The sequence below is a fragment of the Phyllosticta capitalensis genome (assembly GCF_038381095.1).
Source record: "Phyllosticta capitalensis strain CBS 128856 chromosome Unknown BKA78scaffold_7, whole genome shotgun sequence".
NCBI lineage: Eukaryota > Fungi > Ascomycota > Dothideomycetes > Botryosphaeriales > Phyllostictaceae > Phyllosticta > Phyllosticta capitalensis.
Window position 1 is genome coordinate 223,626 of NW_027117445.1, and position 25,258 is coordinate 248,883.

General features: G+C 54.6%; 8 protein-coding genes across 8 annotated transcripts; 4 read left to right on the forward strand and 4 right to left on the reverse strand.

Moving 5' to 3' along the window:
* Positions 1-64: 64 nt before the first annotated feature.
* Positions 65-1,136, forward strand: BKA78DRAFT_159329 (uncharacterized protein). The gene has a single exon (XM_066883081.1). It carries the CDS (start codon positions 298-300, stop codon positions 838-840), a length of 543 nt encoding a protein of 180 aa, XP_066742335.1. The 5' UTR covers positions 65-297; the 3' UTR covers positions 841-1,136.
* On the reverse strand, positions 785-1,136 carry BKA78DRAFT_318013 (uncharacterized protein). Its single transcript, XM_066888748.1, has one exon. The coding sequence runs from the start codon at positions 1,085-1,087 to the stop codon at positions 830-832; it is 258 nt and encodes an 85-aa protein (XP_066742336.1). The 5' UTR covers positions 1,088-1,136; the 3' UTR covers positions 785-829.
* Positions 1,137-11,201: 10,065 nt separating this feature from the next.
* On the forward strand, positions 11,202-12,423 carry BKA78DRAFT_332191 (coatomer epsilon subunit-domain-containing protein; the record flags this gene model as incomplete). The annotated part of the gene is made up of 4 exons (XM_066889958.1): positions 11,202-11,226; positions 11,289-11,676; positions 11,760-11,895; positions 12,076-12,423. The coding sequence occupies 4 exons, from the start codon at positions 11,202-11,204 to the stop codon at positions 12,421-12,423; spliced, it is 897 nt and encodes a 298-aa protein (XP_066742337.1).
* A 183-nt stretch (positions 12,424-12,606) lies between these two features.
* Positions 12,607-13,511, reverse strand: BKA78DRAFT_284508 (uncharacterized protein; the record flags this gene model as incomplete). The annotated part of the gene is made up of 2 exons (XM_066885689.1): positions 12,607-13,302; positions 13,359-13,511. The coding sequence occupies 2 exons, from the start codon at positions 13,509-13,511 to the stop codon at positions 12,607-12,609; spliced, it is 849 nt and encodes a 282-aa protein (XP_066742338.1).
* A 2,922-nt stretch (positions 13,512-16,433) lies between these two features.
* BKA78DRAFT_159410 (uncharacterized protein) lies at positions 16,434-18,638 on the forward strand. The gene is made up of 2 exons (XM_066883082.1): positions 16,434-18,464; positions 18,525-18,638. Exon 1 carries the CDS (start codon positions 16,842-16,844, stop codon positions 18,447-18,449), a length of 1,608 nt encoding a protein of 535 aa, XP_066742339.1. The 5' UTR covers positions 16,434-16,841; the 3' UTR covers positions 18,450-18,464; positions 18,525-18,638.
* Positions 18,639-19,754: 1,116 nt separating this feature from the next.
* On the reverse strand, positions 19,755-21,237 carry BKA78DRAFT_344815 (uncharacterized protein). Its single transcript, XM_066890470.1, has 2 exons — positions 21,203-21,237; positions 19,755-21,118 (listed from the first exon to the last, which is right to left on the reverse strand). The coding sequence occupies exon 2, from the start codon at positions 20,902-20,904 to the stop codon at positions 20,227-20,229; it is 678 nt and encodes a 225-aa protein (XP_066742340.1). The 5' UTR covers positions 20,905-21,118; positions 21,203-21,237; the 3' UTR covers positions 19,755-20,226.
* Positions 21,238-21,247: 10 nt separating this feature from the next.
* Positions 21,248-22,711, forward strand: BKA78DRAFT_318029 (thioredoxin-like protein). Its single transcript, XM_066888749.1, has 2 exons — positions 21,248-21,821; positions 22,102-22,711. Exons 1-2 carry the CDS (start codon positions 21,473-21,475, stop codon positions 22,566-22,568), a joined length of 816 nt encoding a protein of 271 aa, XP_066742341.1. The 5' UTR covers positions 21,248-21,472; the 3' UTR covers positions 22,569-22,711.
* On the reverse strand, positions 22,712-24,280 carry BKA78DRAFT_318030 (uncharacterized protein; the record flags this gene model as incomplete). The annotated part of the gene is made up of 1 exon (XM_066888750.1): positions 22,712-24,280. A coding segment is annotated over exon 1 (1,478 nt), but the record flags the coding sequence as incomplete, so codon positions are not given.
* Between the last annotated feature and the right edge of the window lie 978 nt (positions 24,281-25,258).

Consider the following 25,258-nt stretch of genomic DNA (forward strand, 5'->3'; position numbering starts at 1 on the left):
TCGTGTCAATCTCACACCTATAAAACCCCTCCCACTCTCCTCAGTCCTTCCATTCAACCAGCAACAGGGGTTGCCTTCCGTGGAGAAGATATTCAATTCGGAATGGGCGACTGTCCTCCGTGGAGCGCGCCCCGCGGACCGCCGTGGAGAACTGCTACTTGCGGATAGGCCACTGTCGTGCTTTGGTTTTCCCGCAGTCGATTAGAAAGTCACCGGCGGGCAGGATGAACGGACAGTCAGCACAGATGGTAGCCGACATGCTCAATTGATGCTGTTGACTATCATCGTTTCGCCGTCATGATTCAGTCTTTGCTGATCTGTGGCTTTCGTGGACAAGGAATCTGGCGAGCAAGAGCAAATACAAGGACAAGAAGAAGTCGGCAACGAGCAGGAAAGACGCAAGAACGAGAGAGTGTTTTCCTCTCATCGAAATCCAGATCCCAGGACGCAGGCACAAACGACAGAGTGTTCCTTCCTGAAGCACAAGGTCTTCTTGTGTCCTCCCGTTGGTTCCTTGGTGTCGAGAGCAAGAAAGATGCGAGGAGGGCGTGGCTTTTATACCCATACACTGAGGACTCAGGTCAAGCGCTACGGCTGTCATGTGCGCATGCTTCTGCGTCCATGCTGCCTTCCTCATGCGTATATAAGGCGTTCGACTCCCCGACTCTTTCTCCTGTCCATGGACTCTGTGGCCTGCAGCGCAGACATGTGCGGACAACTATGCATGGCTCACTGGCTCTATGGAAGGGATCCAATGCAATGGCAGACACTGTCGTGGCTGTTGCTCTTGTGGTGGCTCGCTGTCTCGTCCGCCCAGGTAAGTCAGGTTCTATGGAGTAGGGGAAAGGGAGGGGAAGGGGAAGCGTTGTAAGGTGATGTCCTCCATCATCAGGGGTACGATGGCGCCATGCAATATCCGGTGTTGCTGATTGCTGGGATAAGATATAGCTGACCAAGTGACAGAGGGAGGGGTGCCAGAGCAAAGAGCAGCAGAGTACGTAGCGGCAGAAGGAAACAAAAGCAAGGCCAAGTACGCTCCAGCGGACTTAGAAGCACACGAACAACAGTAGCACTCACCAGCAGACATGCGACCACAGTAAGCTGCTGCTTCAAGTTCACCTGAATTGCGCCGTCACCTTGACTGGTGCAGAATTGAAAGCGAGGTGGACGTGGAAAGGTGAGGTCTTATACCTGCGCAGAGGTCTCGTGCACATCTGGCGGTCATGTGCCACTACTGTCTACCTCTCGCGTATAAAAACCTCCCCACTCTCGACCACTCTTTTCTCTCCACAGAGTTCGTGCCCTGCGGCGCTGATGGCGCCCATGTTTGTCACGAACTGACTCTGTGGAAGTAAAATGGCAATGGCAATGGCACCACACTGTTCTGGCTGGAGCTGCCACGCTCGCAGTCTCATAAGACTGCAACGTCCAGGAGTAAGGAGAAAGAGGTAAGGAGAACATCATGGATTGGTGGTGTTTTCCATCATCAGGTGGAGTTGCGGTACGCCAGTATTGCTGATTGCTGAGACTTGATTTAGGCGGCCTTGGTAAGGGGGTAAATACGAGCAGGAAAAGACAGAGAGAAGGTCAAGTGTGTTGTTGCGACTTGCCACAATCCGCCTCTGGTGCTTTGGGAACTTTGTTGTCGCCTTGACTGCTCATGCAGAATCGAAAGCGCAGTGGACGAAGGAAAGCTGGGGTTTTATACCCGACAGCAAAGGTCTCGCGTACATCTGGCGGTCATGTGCTCGCGCAAATGCGTCTGTCATCTGCGGCTGCCTGCCTTGCGTATAAAAACCTTTCCGCTGTCACTGGCGTCCTCTCTTTCTTCCAAAGTGAAGAACGAGCCGTGGCGCTAACGCAAGATGCAAGCTGCAATCAACTGGCTCTGTGGAACGTCGCGGCGGGATACAATTGTCACTGCTGTGGCTGCCCTGCTTGCAGCGGCTTGCTGTCTCATCAGGCAGGATGAGTGAAGTCTTGGAGTAAGTAGGAAGTAGGAAGACGTAAGAGCGTCGTCGGTTAGTGATGATTCCTATCGTCAGGGGTATTGAAGTTTTATACTACATGCTGATCTACAGACCAGCAGGAGAAGATGCACTCAGGTAGTGTACAAGGGCAACTAAGTACGAGCAAGAGAAGACAGAAGACACAGCGGACAGTGGACGTTTCCGAACCAGAATCTGCAACCACAGTGGGTAGGTACCACTTTCTGGTTCCGAGGATTCTGTTACGTCTCCACTGGTTGAAGTTGAAAGCGAGGTGGAAGAGAGAAGGCTGGGCTTTTATACCTGCACGTTGATAGCTTGGGAGGAAATGGCTGTCATGTGCTCCTTACGCGCAAATGCGTCCATCATCTGCCTTATTTACGTATTTAAACCACTCCACCCACTTGCCAGCTTTCTCTTTATCTGCATAGAGGAACCAGGGCAACCTGCGTCGCCAACGTCACGTCATGTTCGACTTACTGTCTTGGTGGAAGAACGCCACACAGACACCGGACACTATTCTTGTTCCTGCGCTTGCAGCGGCTCAGTCTCGTCGGACTAGGTGAGTTAGGCTCAGGGGTTAGAGGGAAGAACTAGGCAAAGCGTTCTGATGATCAATTGGTTAACAAAAAGGAGGAATAGAACAGGAAGTGGGTAAGTGGGAATCGGCGCGAGGAGAGACGCAAAACAAAGTGCCTGGGCAGGAAAGTTGAATGTGACAGAGAGACACAGAACACAGTCGTCTTTTTGGAGGTGCGTCATAGCGTCCCACTGCTCATCCGCAGGGCTGCTTGGATTTGAGAGCAGGAAAAGATGCGAGACAGGCGTGGCTTTTGTGCTCGGGCGCAGGAAATCTGTCTAGCGCCGAGTGATTTGGCTACCACGTGCCCGTTCGTCTGTCACTGCTCGAATCATGACTATACAAGCCACCCTATTCCCTCAAACATTCCGTTTCGCTCTCCATCAACCATCACCCTGCGACCGGAACAGTAAATTTCCCGTCTTACTGCCTCTGGGGAACAAAGTCTCGAGCGAGACATCACTTGTGGCTGCCGCGCTTGCGGCGGCCCGCAGTCTCGTCGGACTAGGTGAGTTGGTCAAGGGCCAAGGGAAAGGATGACGTAAATTTTTTTTTTATTGATAAGGCTTGCTAACGTTCAGATGATAAGATGATGATGTAAGGGATGTCTACTAGGTGCGAATGGAACAGGAACTGGGTTGGGGAGTGGGAGTGGGAGCGGAACCGAGAAGAATCAAAGTCGAGCGTGGTTTTAGAGGCACGGCCAACAGTTGATGAAGACCTCCAATGATCTTGCTCCCTTGTCGTCAGTTGCTTGGAGTTGAGGACGGGAAAGACGCGAGACGGGCATTGTTTTTATACCAGCATGCAGAGGATCTGCCTGGCGCAGACCGATTTCGGCAACCACGTGCCCCTTTGTTCGTCGCCGCTCCCCCCATGACTATATAAACCGCGCCACTCTCCTAGCTCTCTCCACTCCACCCAGGCTCTACTGCGTCAGGCAATGTGGCGAAAATTGAAGCTACGGACTGGCTCTGCGCAATTCCCGGAGAAGACCGACTCTGTTGCTGTTGTTTCGCTCGCGGCAGCTCGCAGTCTCGCGACGTGATTCGGGCTCGGGCTTGGTGGATTGAGACGGGAGAGATGGAGGGCGGTGGAAGGAGCGTCATGAATTGATGAAAGTCCCAAGCATCAGATGGATGTGATGACGGTTCGTAGTTTGAAACAGTGATAAAGTGATTACCAGAAGCAGATGGAAAGAGAGGCCCGGTGAACTGAGCAGGAGCAAAACCAAATCGTCTTGATCTGTGAGACCGTGAGCCCCGCACAACAGTATGCGGCGAACTTGTCGTAGTATTTTCCTGCTCTTTTTCTGGTTTCTTGCAATCAAGAGCAAGTGGTTTGCAGAAGTGTGGATTATATAGATAGAAGGAAGGGGCTGACTCCACAAGTTTAGTGTCATGTGGTTACGTCACTGCCTGCCAAACGACTATTTAAACCGCCCTACTCTCCCAAATCCTTCCCTCTCCTCCCCTTAGTCTCCACAGGATCTCCAGCTCTTGGAAATGAAGAATCGATGCCAGCGAGATACTGGCTGTGTGGAATGGCTTGACCAGACTGCGGAACGGGTGTCGCCCTCGCGCTCGCGGAAAGCCACATTCCCGAATGACTGGTCGAGTTGGGTTCGAAGTGGACAGTAAAGGGGTGGAGGCAATATGTTATGAATCAGTGATGTTTCCCAATGTCAAGTCGATGTGGTGATGATCTATGGTTGAATAAGCTACCACATCCTCAATCACTTGTCTGCTTGGACACTGATAACACAGGAGCGGTAGCAGGTGCAAGAACAGAAACAAGACCAAGTGTGCGTTTTGATTTTCTGCAAGCATGCAGTGTGGAGTGTGGACCTTCCATTCTCTTGGGCAAATCTTCCTGTCGTCGGTTACTTGATTCGAAAGAGAATTGCGAGAGGATAGTGATCTGGGGCTCTTTATATATCAAGGGAGAAGTCTTGCTACACAGATCAGGTGTCATGTGGTTGCGCCAGTACCCGTCAAACGACTAGATAAACTGCACCACTGCTCGCCCTCTCCCTTCCTTCTAGAGCCAAAGCCTTGTGGCGCCGACACTACCTCGGCAGCCATGTCTACTGCCTCTAAGTCAAATACACCGAGAGGGAACTTTTTGTTGTCGCGCTTGTGGCTACTCGTCATGCAATGTAGCTGGAAGTAGAGGAAGAAGGGACTAAGGAGACACAATAGAGATCGTTGTTAAGTCGTGATGTTTACCATCATTGAGTGGACATGATGACTATTGACACTTAAGAAATTGACGACTAACTGACTGACCAGGTGCAGACGCGTTGAAGGACTGGAGAAGCAGGAGCAGAGGCAAGAAAAGATGAAAGAAAAAGTGACCGATTACCTTGGCCAGAAAACGCAGGAACGACAGTGCAATGAGGTGGTGATTTTCGAGTTTCCAAAACTCTCCTCATTAGTCGCTTGAATTGAAAGAGGTGCAAGAGCATGAGGACAGAGAGCTTTTTATAGATGGAGGAGGGGGTTGACTTGCCTGAGTACATAGACTGCCGGCGTGTGGTCACGCGTCACAAATCAAGTCTCCCATCACTGGGACCAAGTATTTAAGGGGCTCCTCTTTTCACTTCCCAGGCGCTGCTTTCTCCACAGAGGTTGCACCCAATGTTGCTCATGTGTCAAGATGGCTTTTGACTCTGTGGAAAGACGTACAAGGCAAAAGTCAACTGTCGTCGTTGCCGGGTCTGCGGCGGCTCGCAATTTGCAAGATCGGGTGAGCAAGGGTCGGACTGAATCGATGACCACGAAATAGGGGTAACGGCATTCTGGAGTGATGAAGCTCCGGATCATGAGGTGGATGTGATCATGATGTCTGGTTTGACGAAGCAGTGGATAGTCGAAAGTGAACAAGAGCGATAGCAGATGGCAAAGAATGTGAGCAGAACAGGACAAGAAGCCAAGTGATCGGTGTACAACATGACAGAAAGGACACAAACAACAGCGCCGGGTCGATAGAAAAATTTACTCTCTCTGCGATGCCACCAATTGCTTGAAGAAGAGCGTGGTATAATTGAAAGGAGAGATTTTTATATGAAGAGGAAGAGGGCTTACCGCATAGACTCCGGTCATGTGTCACGGCTCTAGAACCAGGCTCCAATCCGTATATAACTCTCTTCTCTTTGCTTACCAGTCTTTCCTTTCTCTCTAGAGTCCGCAACCTACTGTGCTCTCATCATATCGAACATCATACACTGTGCGCCTCCCACGAAAAGACGAAATGACTATTGCGGCTGTCGCGTTGCTGCGACTCGCGGTTTCTGGTGATTAGGGATTGGGCTAAATGGAGCCGAAATTAGGAGAAAGTGACGCTGCGGAGATGTGGTGTTTTTTGCTGTCGGGAGCATGATGGTGCTCCGCAGTCTGAAAGAGCAGTGGATCACTGACTAGGTGCGGACGTGCTGAATAGCTCAGTAAGCAGGAGAGGAGACAAGGCCCGAAAAACAGTACAGGTGAAGTCATGACTGACGAAACACGGACGACAGTCGGACTTCAGCAATCAAGGTAGTCCGACTGCCCCTTGTCGGTTGCTCGGACTATGGAACGAGGTGAAGGAACAAGGGGCTTTATATACCCGCGCAAGAGAGTCTTCGCCGCATAGACTGACAGTGGTCATGCGCCATAGCTCCAGGCTCCCATCACCGGCTACACGTATAAAATCCTCCATTCTCCAACTGTTTCCTGTCTTTCCAGGTTCAGAACCCGCAGCGACAGAGCACCAGGAGAAAGGATTACGGGCTCGGCGAGGGTCCACTCTAAAATGTGAGCTGTTGCGGCTGCCTCGCTTGTGGTGGTTTGCAATTTCGATGGGTTAGGTGGATGATGAAGACGGAGGTATTGGCAGTTTGAATTGGTGATGCTCCCCACCATCAGGCGGGTTTGATGATCAGTGGTTTGAAAAGGCGGTGTTAATAACAATTTGCGAAAGGGATAGGGACTAGATGGACCGGAAAAGGAGAAAACGCCTGGCACAAGACCAAGTGAATAGGTGTAGTGGTAGAAAGGAGGAAAACAGTGTCTACGCTTTGCGGCCTCAGAGCGTATTATTGTTCCGTCATCGCTTGCTTGCAGTCGAGAGTAATGTGTCAGGAACGGGGGCTTATATACTGACAGGAAGTAGGAATGCCTGCCGCAGACAAGTCGTCATGTGCCTAGCAGCAGTGTTCACTCGACCCGTATAAAAACCACGCTCCTCCCCACTCTCTCCCGTTCTACCGTAGAGCTCTCAACATCTGCCTTCAATTCTGGAAGCCCGCATACATCGGTTTTGTCCCTCGACGATCAGTCAGACTGTTGTGCCTGCTGCGCTCGCTTCAGCCGCAGTCCCACTGAACTGATCGAGTGATGAAGAGCCGGGGAGAGGGGCTTTCAGCGTCTTGACTTGATAATGACTCCTGTCATTTGACGCGATGATAATGTACAACTTAATGGGGCGGTGGATCGAGAGTGACTGGAAGCGAGCGGAAAAAGAGAAGAGCAATAAGGTGGGTACAGGAGCGAGAGGAGCCGCATGACAAAGTCAGCTTTTGTTTCAGCTTTCTCGGTGGACGCAAAAGGACACAGGAACGACAGTACGTCGGTTTCCCCCTCTCCATCTGCTTCACTTGCCGTCGTTTGCTTGAATCAAAGCGACGTGCAAGGGGTGAGGAGGTTTTATAGGTAGACACTGAAGAGAGGACTGGTCGCATAGGCCAACCGTGGTCACGCGTCGCAGCTCCAGGCTCTTACCGCTGACCACGCGTATATAAAGCGCTCTGCTTCTCGGCTTTCTTCTTTCTCTTCAGAGTCTGCGCCGTTTGAGCTGATTTGCTCGTCCACATAAGCAACAACACTGGCTCTGCGCATCGGTCTATAAATCCGTACACTTGTCGCAAACACACTGGCGGATGCTTGCAACCTCGCAAACTGAGCGAGTAACGTTCGAGTCAAGTTTCACGCGAATCGATAGGGCAACTCCATTCATGAATGATGACGCTACCAACCATTACGTGGATGTAATGATGTAATCCGATTCCACAGGATTGCGATTCTTTGCAACTGGATGCGGGCGGGCAGGACTCAATAATCAGGAGCGAGAGAAGATAAAGAACCAAGTCACTTTCTCCTGTAGTTCTGGTCAGCAAAGCCCACGGACAACAGTGAAAGAGTTCGAGGATACTGGACCTGGCTGCTCCACTGCTGGGATGCCTGTCGAAAAGAACAGGGTAGACAAGAGAAAGGTCAACTTTTTATACCCGCTGGAGCGAGGAGAGTCTGCCGCACAGACAGGCTGTCATATGGTCAGGCGTCGCAGCTTCAGGCTCACACCGCAGACCACGTGTATATCACATGCTCTGCTTCTCAGCTCTCCTGCCCCTCTCTCTACACAGAGCTGCAGCCCGCAGCACCGACACAATTATGCCTCCGAGTGGACACCAGTACTGGCTTTTGATAGCAGCGGCGGCGACGACGACTTGTGCCTGCTGCGGTTGCGGCTGCTCACAGTCTCACAGGCCTGGCTTTGGCCTAGAAGCGGAGAAGAGGAAGGAAGGGAAAGGCGTTGTGACTTTGTGGTGCTTCCTAGAATGAGGCGCAAGTGGGATGTACCACGTAAAGAAATGATGAGTTACTCGACTGAATGGAGTGGTCAGGATAATTCGGTGGTAGGAGCAAGAGCGGACGCAAGTGAAAAATGCGATGTTGGGAAAAAGCGCGAGCGACAGTACTGTTCCATGGTCTATCGTCCCACGAGATCTTGCGCTGTCGCTGCCTTTGCTTGGAGGCAAGAAAGAAGCGCGAGAGGAGGGCAGCTTTTATACCCGTGCAAAGAGAGAGCCCGCATCACAGACTGGCCAACAGGCTGTCATGTGCACATGCGTCAAGGCTGCCATCGCTGACCACACCTAAACGTATAAAAGGCCATCCACTTACTCCGACTCTGCCTCTTTTTGCCATATCTCCATTGAGCTCGCGCATTGACCGCTGGAGGAAGGCACGGACGATGAGACTGTTTTGGCGACAGAACTCCGACCTGAGATGTTTACTTTGTCGTGGTGGCAGTGTCTCGTAGACGCGCGGGGCTGGGTCGAATAAACAGAAACAAGGAGATGAGGTGGCGGCATGATGGAGAGGTGGATGTCAGCATTGGAGATTGGTGGTGTTCAACGCGATCATCTTCCTATCGCGGTTTTCACCGATCCATGGTGTGGCTAGGTTGAGCGAATTCGTAGGTACAGGTGCGTGTGTGAAGAGAAGACCAGAAAACAAGGAACGAGGGTAAAGTATGTATTGGGGACTATGTTGAGCGGAGGTATCCACACGACAGTGACTTTGCGCTGTGATATTCTGCTGCCCTATTGTCGGTCGCTTGGAAAACAGAGCTTGGGGGCCAAGGAGAGGTGACTTTATACCCGGGGAGAGAGGAGAGCACCTACTACACAGGCTAACTGGCTGTCATGTGCTCCGTTGCGTCACAGCTCCAATCACTGAGGACCGTCTACGCGTATATAAAGACGTCACCAGCGCGGAAACCTACGTTCTTTCTTTCCAACGCGCAAAACAGGCTCTTACTTCGCACAGGACACGCAGAGTCAACCTCGCACACTGCTTTCCACGGATGCAGCAAATGGTTACTTGTTTTCTCGTGCTGGAGGCTTTTCAAACTGTGGAAGGACCAGACTGGGTGGATGGTGGATTTACGGGAGGACGTAAGATGGAAAATACAGGGTATAGATTGTCGTTATAGCAAGGCGTTGGGCGTTACCTTGGTTTTATGATGCTTTCATAGGTTTTGGAGTGATACCGAGTCAAACAGTTGGCTTAGTTCAACCGGACAGTGGCTGTGTAAGTTGGTATAGGAACAGAGAGAGAACAAGAGCAAGTGAGCTTTCTCATCGTAAGACAGTGTATCTGACTTTGATTGTCGCCTACACTGCCTTGTTAATGGGTAGCTTGGGTAATGTATCGCGATTGATAAGAGAATGGAGAGGCTTTTATACCTGGACAGAGAGGACTTACCGCACGAGCTTGGCCCCATGTGGTTGCACGTCACTACTCTCAAGGACGCATGATACTCAGGCAAGCACCGAATGATTGAGCTGGTCGGAGAGAGGCATGTGATCTGACCAGCTCGCGGAGTATTTATGGGCAGCCAATGCTCTTCACTCCTCGTCCACCGACCACCAAAGCTTTTCAAGAGGCTGGAAACTTTGACGATCGTTTTGAACACTTGCAGATATGTCAATGTGTCACGTCATTTGTGCCTCTCGGTTCGCGTCCACTGGCTTTGGACAGATCCTTGGGACAGTGTCATTCCAACATGATTTCTGGCTTGATGATCAACGTGTCGGCAAGGTGGTGGATGTTATCATCTGCTCCGGATGTCGGACCCTATCATACCAACTAGGAGATTAGTAAAGGAGCTGATTTGTCAACTAGGTCAAATTTTGCGTGCGCGAAATGTTTCTGCTGTCAGTAATCCAAGCTGAAGTCTTAGTCTGCGCAGTCCTCGAAGTGTAGGTTGTAAAAACTTGATGCCGAGTCCACAATGGCTAAGGCTTCAAAGTCAGTGGGACGGAGTTGGTCAAGGGGCGACAAACAACGTCTTGGCTCGCATGTAGAGGCCTTGGATGTGAGGTCCGTCCGGGATCACTTTTGGGATGCGTGAGAAGCCGTCGGTGGTGACTGCAGGAAGTAAGAAATAGGGAAATTTAAAGTTCAACCCCCCGGCAAGCGATAAGAGACATCCGAAGTCTTTTGCCTAGGTAAAGCTTTAAGACTCTTTTACTCCAACTTCCAACATCGCTCTACTCGACTCGCAGACTTTAGCAGCGATCTTCTCGTGGCCGTCAACACCAAATCTGCCAGGCGATATGTCAAGTCGCACCCCAGATACGCCTGTAACGCGAAGACCGATGTCGCAAAGTCCCCGGTCGCCAACGGGGAGGCTTCGCGCACGTGGTAGAAAGGTTGTTCGGGGATGAAGGTTGACGGTAGACTTTGCGACGCATGGTGAGACGAACAGGGCAATGGACAGGGAAAATTTAGGTTGAAGAATCAGACGAGAAAAAGTTGAAGCGGAAGGCGGGAATGCAGGTCCCAGTTCCAGCTGCATGACTGGCTGCTTCGACATGACTTGAAAACGGGTGCTGCTGCTGAGCCGGGAGGAGAGGATGCCGTGAGCAAATTTGATGAAATGCTGGTCTTGGATGAGAGGGAGAGGACTGAGTAAGTCGTCATGGACGAAAACTTTGCGACGCGCAGTTTGTTGGTTCCCGGTTCTGGCAAATTCAGTGACTCATTGGTCATGAGATGTCGAATTGAGTTGAATAGCATGTGTGCAGAGGCCAACATTGCGGAATTCCATCTTGGAGAAGCGTTGTGGTGGTGTGGGTGGAAGGTTGGTGTTGCGATCAGCGGCAGCGGTCAGTGCAAGGTGTTCCAAACTCCGGAACACCTCCGTCGAGCAACCATTCTCAACCCCACAACTCCAACCCACGACACAACCGCCGCTATCCACGAAGCTTAACAACGCGCTTGCTTGAAGCATTGATCTCGGTCCACGCGTAGCTTTCCCACTCATCCGAATACGCACTCCTGAATCACCGCCGGCCGACTGCAACCATGGATCCCTACTCCGCTGAAGGAGGTACGGCGCTGAAACCTCCCGTCCACTGCGGCAGCAGACCGACTGACGCAGTGCCTGTGTAGAGCTCGTCAACATTCATAGCGCCTTGCACCAGGGCCAGTATGCCGCCGTCATCGACTTCGACACGAGCAGCCTCTCCTCCTCGAACGCCCTGCCCGCGCGAATCCTGAAGCTGCGCGCACGCCTCGCCCTCGGCCAGTATGATGCGGTAATCGAAGAGGCCAACGCCGAGCCGCGCGTGCCGGACCTGCAGGCTGCCAAGGCGCTGGCACTGTACCTGCAGGATGCAGAGAAGAATGGACAGGCAGCGGTAGCAGCCGCGCAGAAGCTGGCCGGGGAGGCGGGCGACAATCTGAGCGTGCAATTGCTGGCTGGTAGCGTGCTGGCAAACGCCGGCCTGACCGAAGAGGCGTTGTCACTGCTTGCGAGGCATCAGGGAAGCTTGGATGCGTATGTCACCCGCTGCTGCTGCAACTCAAGACGAGATTGAAGCAGGAGTGTTTCTGGACAGGAGCTGATTCGAGCGCATACAGGGTTGCTTTGATTGTGCAGATACACCTGCAGCAAAACAGATTGGACCTAGCAGTCAAGGAAACGCAGCAGGCGCGCAAGTGGGCGCAGGACAGCCTGCTGGTCAACATTGCCGAGTCGTGGGTGGGATTGCGGGAGGTAGGTCAAACCCCTCAGCCAACACATCCCCGTCTAGTCTTGGACCTCGCCCTGCCAGCCACCTTGTCCCAGTCGGAGAGCCGAACGGCACGACGAAACGGGAGCCTTTCATCATTCGCAAAAATAGACATCCAACTCCAATCCGGAACGCGCTAACGAACCAACCACCACCGGCTACAGGGCGGCGAAAAATACCAGCAAGCCTTTTACGTCTACGAGGAGCTGGCCCAGGCGCCGGCTTCGCAAGCCGCTCAGTCACTCGTCGGCCAAGCTGTGTCAGAATTGCACCTGGGCCGCCTGCCCGAGGCCGAAGCCGCTCTGCAGCAGGCCTTGAGCCTCGACCCCAAGAACCCTGACGCCCTGGCCAATACTATTGTTCTCTATACCATCCTGGGTAAGGATACGGAGGAGACAAAGGTCGAGTTGGCCAAGGTCGACCCGAACCACCCGTTCTTGACAGACGTGGCCGCGAAGAAGGATGCGTTTGCCGCCGCGCAGGCAAAGTACACGCCAAAGTTTGAGGTCTAAGACGAGTGTGATACCATTGAAGGTGGAGAAACAGTCGATTTTGGGGTATGATTCTAAAGCGGGAAACAATGTCAAACACCCAGATAAAATAGAGGTAGACGGTTGTCAAGTGAAAACGCTATCATGATATTGGTACACTACGTGCGGCAACGCTTCTCACGGGTCCTTCCCGCATGCGCTAGCTTAGAACCTCAATTTTGGCAACACAAACATGACGACCAAACACGCCAGCCATAGTAGCGCAATGAGACCGTACAGCTGCACCCGCGCCCACCATCCCTTGCCCTCAGTCATTCGGCGCAGCGTGCCCATGCGCTGTCCTGCTGCCTGCATGCCCTCAGCTCCGTGGTCAAGCCCCTTGCCCGCGCGATCCAGAATATCCTTTTCGGCTTCTAGCGAGCTGCTGAAGCGCTGTGTTGATTCGCGCAGTGACTGCGCCATGTGGAGGAGCGACGCGGTCAGATTCTCTTGCTCGGCGCGGTTGTGCGAGAGGAGTTTTTCGGAGTCTTGGAGGCGTGGATCAGGTTCATGGCCGGGGGCATGTGGAGCGGGCGAGAAGAGCGATGTCGATTTGCCCGTGTCTTGCGATGCGCTTTGTTGGCGTCGCGAGCGCAGCGTCGACTCGGCTGGTGTGTTGTTGGATGTGGGGGCACTGGCGGGAGCAGCACTGAGGTCTTCACCTTCATCCTCCGCATCGTCCTCGTCATCGTCGTCTTCATCCTCGAGCTGATTCAACTCGTAGAGCCGTTGGTTCAGCTTCTTGATGAGCTCGCGTTTGGCCTGCAGGTCGTCTTTCTGCGCCTGGCGGCACGACCCGACCTTGATGGCCGCCGTGTCATGTTCGATTCGGAGCAGTAATGATCGCGCATATTCAAGATTCTTGAAGACGGTCAGACGGCGATATGCATACAGAGGCCACGGTGCAGTTTACCTACAGCGCCGACTTTGGTGCGTGCGTGGCTTGATGTCCGGAGCTGGGGGTCGGCATCTGGGGACAGCAGCGAGCGGTCGAGACGGTCGAGCAGCCGCGCGAGGCTAATGGCGGTTGCGTCAGGCTGATGAGCGGGGAGCGATTGCGTTCTAGCCATGGTCGTGGTGGTGATGTCGTCGACGGATGGACATGGTGGTCCGTGGATTTAGGTCTGGCGGAGCGCGTCCCCGCGGCGGCGGAAACGCGGGCCGCTAGTAGGGCACGTGACGAGGGTGCCGGCCGACGACCAAAGCTGCTCAACGTCTCGTCTTCATCTCATGCCTTGCATCAACAATTATTTCGCCTGGAGCATTGATCTTTGCTCGCCACTCTCGCCAATTGCCTCTGCTCGTGCCGCAAATTGATTGCGCAGCGTCGACGGTCTGTTCGTTCTTCGCGTCTTGACTCGAACACCAGGGTTCCATCTTCATTCTCGCGGCGCTCTAAGGGCCGGCGCGCGTCGGGTTCATCAAACGCTGGTCCCGCTGCCACCAGCGGACTTTACCAGCCTCTTCCCGCCAAGTCAGCTCTTCAATGTGAGACGATGTTTGCGCGGTTGCTAAACAGGCCCGAAGCGAGAGGGTACAGCTAAAAGGGTCCCCTGTGTTTGTTGACGCCTCGGTCGAGTACTCGGCCAGGATGACTGACGTTGGGCAGCGACGTTGCCACCAGCGACGGAGCACTATCCGGCTTGGCCGTTTGCTTTCTCCAGGTCGAGTCTGCCGGCGAACAAGGATGGCTCACGGTTTCATCTTATTTGAATGATTCAGCTCGACAGGAATATCCTCACGGCGGCAGATCTGCTGGTCGAGATTTCGGTCGTTCAGGGTTGTCCGTCCAAGGTTGAGCCCTATGGAAAATGTTTCCGTCGACGGACAAGTGGTGGTTGGCCCGGCGTCAAACCATCTTCGCGGAAGCGGCCCATCCGCCAGGATCAACGGCCTCGCGGCAGTCTTGTTGCTGGTGTGCAGCTCTGGTGGCTGGCTTTTGGCAAACTTCCCACGTGAAGGCGTCAGGAACAGTCGCAAAGGCTGCACGATGGCACTACCCGCCCTGAAAGCGGAGCTCGGGAAGGCAGTGGACCATACCCGAGCATGCGGACGCCATGACACAATCTCCTTCATGTTGATCGGCCATATGGCGAGCACGCCCTGGTGTGACGGCGACCAGCCACCACCTTCAGCGTCTCCTGACGGTCGCTTTTTTATTTTTGTCAAAACGACTTGGGGGCTGCGAAGCGCTGCGTACCGAACAGCGAACGGGCACGTCAGGGTACGTACTCGACACTAGTCGCTTGGTACCCGCCTCCCGCAGCAAATGGTACCGGGATGGTCGTTCCAAGTTCAGGGCACCGCACGGGACAACCGAGAAAGAAAAAAAAAAAGTTGTTCTTGTTTCTCGCCCGGCAGCAGGTTGACGTCGACGAGCTGTGCCACGTCGACGGGTAATGCGCGCATGCTGCAGTGTCACAGGGCTGGACGGGCGGTTGACTGGCCAGCTGCGAACCCCTCGCAGCCGTCACAACTCATGGCGCATTATTTTGGCGAGCGGGTAAGCAGGCATCGTCAGACGAGGACGAGGCCGTCCATGCGGATTGACATGAAGGTCAACGACGCACGGTCAATGCGAGCTCCAGGAGGGCCCGCTGCGCCAGCTGAGACGCCCTTGGCCGCAGCTTGAGAAGAGCGTTGCTTTTCTCAGAGGGCGCAGCGACACGTCAATCATTGGTCGGGGCGCTGGTGTGACAGAGTTGTACGGCAATCTCTCGTCTGTCTGTTGCGGGCGGGTCGGTGAGGGTTTCTCCCGCTGGCCATTCTTAACAACACGCTCGCCGCCCCCGCCGGCTTTTCCTGCATCATCCTTGCCAAAGCACACTGCTGGCTTGACGTCCTTCTCCACCGCCGCATGACCGACGCGCCCTTCCTTGCTCCCGCCCGCCCTCCAGACCCCCCCAGCCTCGCGGCCCCCAGCGCCTTTTTTACGCTCCTCTCCCCCGCGTCGCCTTTCTATCGTTTTATCTCTCTTCGCTTTGCTTGCGCAGTTACTTGTTCAAGTTTCGATTCGCAGTACTGCTGATTCTTCCACCACCACCGAGAAACATTGCTACACCTGCCGAAGAACGAGAGTGCTCTCAAGATACCCTGGACCCCCCAGCGAGCAGGTCTCCGTTCTTCTCATAATGCAAAATCGCAGCCGCGAACGAGGAACCCACACCAGGTACTTTCCAGATGGTCCCCTTTGTTTCTGCTTTCATTTCCTATCTCAACCGACCTTGAGCACGCAAAAGATTTTGATGTTTAGATGTTTTGTTTCAATTGCCAAAATAAGGTTTGTAGCCACATGGAGTCTCAGCCGGTACGCAGCCTTGGAGTCCCTGGACCAAATGTTAGGACCCGGATTGTTTCTTTCATGGCCACCACGGATATTTACCACCAGCGGATCAACTCGCCGGATCGTATCACATCGCCAATAGAGCCATGTCTTTGTGCGCTTCGGCTATCAGGCCTGGCAGACATTTTGACTTTCGACTTTATGAGGTCTCGGCTGGCTCTTGACTTTTGCGACAAGTCACATCTTTTCCATTGGACTCCGGATGTTGTTTTGTGGTTTCTCCAGGACTCGTATTCGTAGCGACTTTGACCACGACGGTCACCATTGAAGCTCTGCCTTGTGCGGGGTTCGTCGAAATACGTCGACGCGATCTACATCTTGGATGCAATGAAACGTCTGAGAGAGTAAGCGTACCTGCGCCCGCAGCGGATCATTACCACATGGACTCCAACATGGATTTTTCTTGTCTTGCCCTACGGAAACTCTTCTCCCGTTTTGTCAAGCCACTTGAGGATGCCCTGGATCAATTTGGAAAGACCGCCAGGTCTCACTAGTACGTACCAGTTCGGCAGTGGTGCCATCCATTCGCACCACTACTCTTGCTTGACCAAAAACTAACACGTGCTGTCAAGCCTGTGTGATGCTTGTCCCAATTTGCCCAGTGCATCTGGAATCATGTCAAGCCATGATGTTGGATCAACTCCCGCGACTGCTTGGCTGTTATGAGAGCCAGCTCGACAACTGGAATCCGATTTTCTGACGGTGTTGTGCCTTGATCACTCTGGACCAGCCTGCAAAGAATACGCCACCACTCCAATGGTTTGTCGGATCGTCCTTGACACTTGAATTCAACTGACCGCCTGCCAGGCTTCTCCCGTGCTTGCTCCTGGCTTACTGACCTGGCAATTTGTTTTGTTTCTTGTTTTGCGTTTTTGCTTGACACTCGGGTGTGTACTGACTTTGCCCCGGTAGTGACTTTGCTGAGTGCGAATCTGCGCCTGGAGACTTTTCCTTGACTGCCCCCGTGGACGTTGCCCTTTGGACCCAGTCCGTCTCAGGTACTCCCTTTTCAGGAAGTGACCTTTTCTCCGTTGGAAACCAGGAGGAGTTGAACAACATGGCCCGGAATTTCCTTCATTTTCCCAAGGACGATGAAGCGTCGATTTCGTCCAGCATGGATGACAGCGCATACATGAGCCAGCCCGACACTGGCAGAAAGAAGAGTGTCAAGACAGAGAGCGGCTCGTTTCAACTTCCACAGGATGCCAGAAGCCAAATCATGGAGCCATTCCAAGGATCCAACCTTTACTCTCCATCCCTGGGAGTGGACAACCGCGGAGCATTCCATGGAGGCCAACCAGACATGGGAAACATGATGTTGCCCGCCGCAGCCGGATCCGACAATGGAGACGGCAACTTCAGAATGTCAGACTTTGCTAACTTTGGCCACGGTCAGTCCGTGTCGCCAACTGACTACAACATGAGGACGCAAATGTCCAACGGTCAGACTGGTTGGAGCAGCGCCGAAATGCCCAACTACAGTGCGCCTTTTGCCGCTGGACCGGTCGAGGCGACTTTTGCGCCCCGCCAACATACGTACCACGGTCGTACCGTGTCGCAGCCCATCTTCTCTAGCTACTCTTCCTTTGGCATCGACAGCATGATCAACGACCCCCACGCCATGCCCGACCAACGACGAGCACGCTTCGATCAGCCTCCCACCGCTGCGCCTGCCGACATGCACCGCCCCAGCGTTCACCGGACCGTGTCCTCTGACGTTCTCTCGCCTTCCTCGACAATCATGAGCACTCAATTCTCCATGTTCCCAGCCGGCTCTGAGTTTGGAGAAGAGCAGGGCTTTGTGAGCATTGGCGGGTATGCTCCGAGAGGTGTGCACAGTGTCTCGCGCAACGCTGACTTTGTCAGGAATGAGCATATGCTGGCGACATCGCCCCCAGACATGATCGCTCCCAACGTGGCATCCGATGACATGGGCAGCGACGACGGCGACCTCAACGGCACTCGGGCGAGTGAGGAGGCTGAGGTCAAGCTTGCCCGCACCCACCCTCTGTACCAGGCCGCTCCTCAGGGCGACGACATGTATCACTGCCCCTACGAGGGCCAGGCTAACTGCACCCACAAGCCAACCAAGCTCAAGTGCAACTACGACAAGTACGTCGACTCGCACCTCAAGCCCTTCCGCTGCAAGGTCTCTTCCTGCATCAATGTCGAATTCTCCTCCACGGCCTGCCTCCTCCGCCACGAGCGCGAGGCCCACGGCATGCACGGCCACGGCTCCAAGCCGCACCTCTGCGCGTACCCCGACTGTGAGCGCGCCATCCCAGGCAACGGGTTCCCTCGCCGCTACAACCTGTACGACCACATGAAGCGCGTGCACGACTATACGACGCCGGCGCAGAGCGCTCCTGGCTCCCCCCGCGGACAGGCAGCCAAGCGGCCCATTAGCCGCAAACGCAAGTCGGCCCAATCGATTGACATCTCCGACAAGCGTCTCAAGGGCGCCGTCTTCAAGACAAACAACACGGCGCGCCAGCGCGACCAGGAAAAGGAGCGCCTCCGCAACGAGTGGGCCGAGCGTCTGGCCCTCCTCAACCAGCGCTTGCGCACCATCACCGAGCCCAAGGACGCCGATAGTCACCAGCAGCTCATTGACGACGCCACGGCGCTCAAGCAGGTTGTCGCCCGTCTGACTGAGATGGGCTGAAGGCAACACCTGGATGTAAGTTGGACCTCCTCCCTCAAGACGTGTTCGTGGGGTCATGGCTGACGAGTTGTGTAGACGCTCTTTTCCGTAATGACTGAATGACTACCATCACACGCACATCCTCGGACTCCCGGAATTGACTCCCTGGACTGGACAACCCCAACCCCCTTCCCTGATCAAGCAGCATGGCGCGTCCATGCATTGCTTGCTCCGCTTTCTTTTGAACTACTCCCCCCATATCCCCCTTACCGTCTCACACTACTTCAATTCAATGACTCAGAGGGATCTCGCCAGCCACCAAGATCCGGATTGCCATGGATGGATCAGACTCCGGATAGTCACTTTTGCGCTCTTTCCGTCGAGTTTCTGGCTGCCAATGGATTCCACTGGAGCGCAAGAATCCCGGATCCTGGCTTCTGGATTACCTGGACGGTCGGCCGCCCCCAGGAGACCCTTGCTCGTAGCAGCTGGCTCGGCCTCGAAGGCATCTGCGGGCCTGCGCCTTGGCCTAGCCACAGCCACAGCCACCACATGCACCCCACAGCCATGTCCATGTCCAGCCATTTGAGTCAACCACCTGGCATTGCCCGCAAGGCTTGCCGGGGTTAGTTGAACTGCCAGTGGCAACTGGTCGAGTGAGCTGGCTAGCTGGTCGGTGGCGCACCAATTGATGACGAGATGACGGCCTCTCACTACCAACCCAATCTAATCCACTCTTATCAATCGTTCAGACTGGACTTCCAGCGGAGAAGAGCACGACGAAGACAGAAGACTAAGGAAAGAGAGAAGAGGAGAGGAGACGTTGTAATTCTTGCATGCTTGCCTGCGTAATCAAGCGTGCGGGCTTGCTCTGTCGCTTAGAAGGTAGACGAAGTTTGGAATGGAAAGAGGGGGAAAGGAGAAGAAGAGCCGGACCGGGAGATGAAGGTCGGCGATGCGCCAACAGGTCAAAGCGACGTTCCTTCAAGGACGAATTGCATATGTACCTGGCACTATTGCGTTCTCAAAGCAAGGCAACGTAAGTCTGCTTGCTCACAGCACCGGCGCTGCAAGACGGAAGGTGGTGGAGGAGGAGGAGGAGGAGGATGAGGAGGAGGAGGAGGAGGAGGAAAAGGAACATGTGCTTTTTTCCTTGTTCGAAATTGTCTCGCTGTTTCTGTTTTTTCCTTCGCACACACACACATACACATACACATACATACAGATTGGACCCGTCACATGAGTTTTTTGTGCGCTTCGCATTAGATTCTAGGTTTTAGAAATGGGAGTTTTGGTTTGGCTTTGATCGCGGTCTAAACTCATGATGACTGAAGTGCGTGTGACACGACACTCGCGGCTAGCAACTTTTGCACTCTGCACCGTCTCGTCTCGTGCCAGACAGGGCACCTAGTTGATGTGTCTTTGGTACGAGCGAGGACGACGAAGTAGGTGGGGGGACCCAGAGGCGTCCGACGTTGGATTAACGTTTTGGGTCGGCGTCAGCAAGGTTTCCGCCATGTGCCATGCCACTCCTTCAACGTGCGTCGCGCACAATTCCTTCCTTCGCTCGACCCTTCATCCATCATCCCCTTGCGCTCTTTTGACACCTTGCTGCTCCAGCTACGTATCATTCCGTCACCCATGCGCCATACTATCGGAGTACGTGCATAATGGACTTAATTGTACATATTATCGTTGAAGAACCGTTGGGCGTGCAGGCAGACAGACGCCAAACTAGTGGTGAGCACATGCAGCCAGCCTGCGAACTACTGCGCGGCGGCTAGCTCGTTGGACTGAATTACTGATTACCGCTTTTGGACGCCTGCCTGCCTGCCTGCCTGCTGTACATGGTGTTCTTGGGTAGATACATGTAGCGTGCCTTGGTAACATGTAGCGGCCAGCCACCACCACCACCATCACTCGACGCCGCAGCCAACGGCCGCCTACTGCACTGCTTGCTGGCTGCTGCTGCTGCGCCGTTGGGCAGCGCTCGCGCGCATTTGCGTCTCGTCATCAAGCAGCAGAGCCGTTGGGTCTCGCCCGCCAGCACAGCAGCAGCGCTGACAAAAATTTCAAGTCTCGAAGCGCAGGGTGAGCTCATCTCACGCCCAGCCCAGATTGTTGGTGAAAGAAGAGGAACCCCGTCCGTCACCCGTCGTCCGGTGCGGGCCGATCGCCAGCCCGAGTCGAGGGCCGCTCGGACCTGCGTCTCCATCGAGCAGCGGCGCTGCTCCACTGTCAGCGTGGCTGCTTTGATCAAAAGTTGCGCACGTAGGAGAGGGGGGCTCTGCATGGCACAGGCACGGAAGTTGGGCAGATCCGACCCGTGCTGCTGGCCGCTGAGGCTGTTTGGAGAGGATGAAGCGAGGGGTAGAAAAGGTATTTGGAATTGGGGGACAATTATGTACGACTGGATAACGGTCGGATTATTGTAAGATAGAGGCTGGAGGGGTAATGGTTGATATCGCATGTACATATGCAAGCTCAGTAATCAGGAATTGCGTCTCTTTCGTTGGCTGCAGAGAGACGAAAGTGTGGTAGGCCGTTGGTCGGTTGGACGGGACTTGTGAAGCCGATTGAGAGCTGCAACGCCGTTGGAATTTTGGCTTGGACCTTCCGTTGGGGAAGCTTTTAATTTCACTGCTTGCAGTTCTCCTCGCTTCTCCATAGTCTAGGCATCCGAATATCTTCTAGAAGAAAGGAACCGTCAGGCTGTTCGCTATGCATGATTACATGCAGGTAGACTCAAAAAAAAAAAAAAAAAAAAGTCTCACTGTACGCTGCGTGCCACTCTACTACAAGAAAATAGATAGAAAGAGTGTAGATATTGCAATGAACACTGCGCTGGAGCATCTAGAGACAGGCGGCCGGGAAAGCGGTGGCAGTGCGGAGGAGCAACAAGCTTGCGTGCGGGCCGTCAGCTCCAAGTTCTCGGCCGCCTCTGCTGACAAGCTTCACCAAAAACGCCATTCGTCGGACGACAAGACGGCGCCATAACTCCATCCATCAAATCCGCCGACGCCGACTCTGCAATAAAAACCACCATGTCCAAGTCTCGTCCTAGTCAGTTATTCAAATCTCAGTCTGTTCTGTCCACTCATCGTCATCGACACTGTTCCTCGGCTATTGCCTCTTCGGCCAATTATCTGCGTGCAAGACGAGCTGCTACCACCACCTCCTCCAGTGCGAGTACGACGACTGCCACTGCGACTACCCCCCGGCGTCATCTTACAAAGAACAATAACGGCTTGATTGCGCCTGCGTCTTCTGCCTTTAAGACATCCTCCCCCTCCATTCTTCAACCGCATCAACACCTGTCTCGGACATTCCATTCTTCGACTCGATCCACAATGGCGTCGGCAACGAGCTTCTACGACTTCAAGCCGCTGGACAGTAAGTGCTTCTTTTGCTTCTTTGCTCTCGAGCTACCTTGTTTCACCTACGCCCATCTCTCACTCTTCTCTGCTTTCCCTCGCGCTGCTGCTGCTGCTGCGACGCCAGGCAGACACGCACCGTCTGCTCTCCGTCTGCCAAGCGGCACCAGACGCACGATGATGCCATCACACTGCGCCCCGCGCCGCCGCCTGGCCGCTCGCACATGCGCCACCACCTACCTACCTCCCAAACTCGCTCTCTCACTCCAACCGCACCAAGCTAACCAACATCTGTCCAGAGCGCGGGCAACCGTACCCCCTAACCTCTCTCAAAAACAAAGTCGTCCTGATCGTCAACACGGCCTCCAAGTGCGGCTTCACACCGCAATTCGAAGGGCTCGAATCTCTCTACAAATCCGTCACGTCGACCCACCCGCGCGGCAGCGACTTCGTGATCCTCGGCTTCCCCTGCAACCAGTTCGGCGGCCAGGACCCCGGCTCCAACGACGAGATCCAGTCCTTCTGCCAGGTCAATTATGGGGTGACGTTCCCCGTGCTGGGCAAGGTGGACGTCAATGGCGACAAGGCGGACCCCCTGTTTGAGTGGCTCAAGAAGGAGATGCCCGGCTTGATGGGCCTGAAGAGGGTTAAGTGGAATTTTGAGAAGTTTTTGGTGGGCAGGGATGGCCAGGTTAAGGGGCGCTGGGCGAGCACGACGAAGCCCGAGAGTCTGAAGGAGGCGGTTGAGGCCGAGTTGGCCAAATAGGTGGGTGGGCGTGTCGACTTGATATCCTGGGGATGGCGAGTAGGGACAGGGAATTTGTACGATGATGGGTTGGAAGAACAGTGGAATAGGGCGTGCATGTAGCATTTGCATCTCGTCATTCATGCGAATTGAGGACTGATTGTTTGTTACATGCTTGCGCTTGGATATCTAATTCTGTTGTTCAACGCTACCTTGCCTCTGCTCTAATCAAAAGGCAACCGCCGCAGCCCCCCCTGCGTCCCCATGCGCTTCTTCATCTCGCCCACGGCGCCCGCGCTGCTCGGCACGCGGATGCCGCAGCAGTCGCCCCAGCTGCTGGCCGTGTGAACATGCCTGACGCCGTCCTTGTCATCGTGCACAACAACGCGGCCCTCGTCCGAATCGGCCGCCTCACCGCTGGCGACGCGCTCCTCGGCGGCGTCCTCGCCCTCGTCGCCGGCGCTCATGCCCTCTGCCGCAGGCACCAGCGAGCCAAACAGAAAATGCTGCATCACGGGCAGCTTGCCGAGGACCTCGTTGGCAAACATCTTGCGCATGCCCGCCTCGATCTTGTCCCAGCCGCGCGCCGCCGAGATGTCGTCGAGCATGGGGCTGTGCCAGCGCAGGCCCTCGACGCTCTTGACGCTGTTGACGAACTGCACCTGGTCGAGGTACAGGAAGTCGGGCGCGCCCTCCTCGAGCGTCAGCGCCGAGTGGATCGACTTGGGCCGGATGTAGCGGTGCCCCAGCAGCTGCGAGGCGCCGAATAGGAACGGCAGGAATTGGTAGTCGTCCAGCCCCCACACGCCGTGCGACCCCGCTGGTTCGAGGTAGTATGCTGTTTGGATTTTGCGCATCAGCCGTAGGTAGGCGGGGAAGACGACGAGGACTAGCGATTGCGCCACGGCGGTGCCTGCGTCCGGCTCCTCCTTCTCGCTGCCGTTCTTCTTCTGTGCCTCTGCGCTTTTCGAGGGCATGGGAAACAGCCCCAGCTGGTACAGGCACAGTATCCACACCCAAAAGTTGAGCTCGTGCCCGCTGCCGTAGTCGATGCGCGCGCGGCTGCCAAACGCCTGCCGCAGATACGCGGCGCACTCTTGCACGGCGGCCGGCTCCGTCACGCCCACGCGCTCATGCCACTCGCCCATGCGCGCGACAACGCCGTCCACAAAGTCGCGGAACACCGGGTTGCCGAAGCGGCTGCCGCCGTTGTCGTCGGGCGGGTGCGCCGCCAGTACCTCGCCCTCGATCGCCTCGATCACGCCCAGAATGCCGTCGACGGTTGGGTGCAGCGCGCTGCGCGGGCGGGCGGCCACATCGCGCGTGCGCGTGCGCGCCACGGATTCCGAGAGCGTGAAGATGAAGGAGAGGAGGAGGCTGTGGGTGGGCGAGGCGCGGAAGAGGTCGTGGTCGCGGGGCGACAGGATGCGGCGGGTGGGCGTGACGAACTTGTGCGAGGAGTCTGGGCGGAGCGGCGCTGGGAGGGCGGGCGTCTCGGGCGTGGGGATGGGCGAGGGGTTGGTCGATGTTGGTGATGGGGCTGCTGCGCCGCCGTTGGGTTTCTTTGTTCGCGGGGTGAGGCTTGGGAGCTTGAGCGCGGCGGCGGAGGGTGTTGTTGTGTTGGGCTTTGGAGCGGACATTGTGGGGAGTGCCGTCGCGGTTGTGGTGTTGCCGTTGGAATTCGGATCGGACGGTGGGGAGGACATGTTGTATGAGGTTGGTGTGGTGGTTGGAGGGAGAGGTAGGGATGGGACAGGACGTGTTGTTGCTCGGATGGTAAACCTAGTCGGACTTGACGGCGTTAAGCGCCACTTATGTAAGGGTCTGCTCCGCCAAAAAGGGTCTGATGTTGGGTAGAATCCAATTCGCACGTATTCTGTGCTATTCTTCGAGCTGTTCTTGAGCAGCTTAGAGAAGTATTTAGATTCGACAGAAACTTGACGACTTTGGACGATTGAATTCGTGCAGACAGAGCTCTCGACGACAAAAAAGTTGCCTTTTTGGGCTGCAAGCTCCAAGCCTCCGCCAATCAGCACGGCGCTCTGCAACATTGAACGTATGAGTCTGTTAATCAATCAAGAATCATGTTCAAATCATGCCAAATGATTCAGAAACGGTTCAAAAGTTGGAGTGACTGTAAGACGAGAAAATTGCCTCTTCGGGATGTGGGTCCTACCGGTTCTACGCCGCTGCTCCAATCAACGTAGGATGCTGCAACTTCAAACATGGGAGAGTTTTGATCCGTTGGAACTCAGTTTGCAACACAGGCCTGGTAAGACTCGCGTACGGCATAGGCATGACAAATCTGCACGGAAATTGGTCTGGCTCTCTGGATGCTATGCAAAATATCTTCGAGTCTTGCTAACTCAACTCGAAAATGGCACACATGAACCCAAATAATAGACAGCTTCATCTACAAAAACGTGCGCGGTCAAGGCATCTTTGGCTTTTGCAATTCTCGGACTGTACTCACTTCACCAAGGCAGTACTACTGGGGCCTGGGAAGTAGCAATCTTCTGTGCGCTAGATGGAACGGATCGACTTTCGCAGCAAGACGTCAAAGTACTGCTATGGTGATTTGAACATGGACCTTGATGAATCTTACAAAGTCCCTGTGGCTCTTCCTAGTCGAATGGTGGACTCAGTGTTGCAAAGCATTAGTTCAACGCGTGTACTGTACGATTGGAGTTCTTCATGTAAGACTTCGAACA

Bases quoted from the DNA above. Each gene is read 5' to 3' on its own strand.
- BKA78DRAFT_159329 (XM_066883081.1), top strand. From the start codon at position 298: ATGATTCAGTCTTTGCTGATCTGTGGCTTTCGTGGACAAGGAATCTGG.
- BKA78DRAFT_159410 (XM_066883082.1), top strand. From the start codon at position 16,842: ATGGCCCGGAATTTCCTTCATTTTCCCAAGGACGATGAAGCGTCGATT.
- BKA78DRAFT_318029 (XM_066888749.1), top strand. From the start codon at position 21,473: ATGTCCAAGTCTCGTCCTAGTCAGTTATTCAAATCTCAGTCTGTTCTG. The intron at 21,822-22,101 runs GTAAGTGCTTCT...ACATCTGTCCAG, and splicing joins CGACTTCAAGCCGCTGGACA to AGCGCGGGCAACCGTACCCC.
- BKA78DRAFT_344815 (XM_066890470.1), bottom strand. From the start codon at position 20,904: ATGTACATGCGATATCAACCATTACCCCTCCAGCCTCTATCTTACAAT.
- BKA78DRAFT_318013 (XM_066888748.1), bottom strand. From the start codon at position 1,087: ATGTCTGCTGGTGAGTGCTACTGTTGTTCGTGTGCTTCTAAGTCCGCT.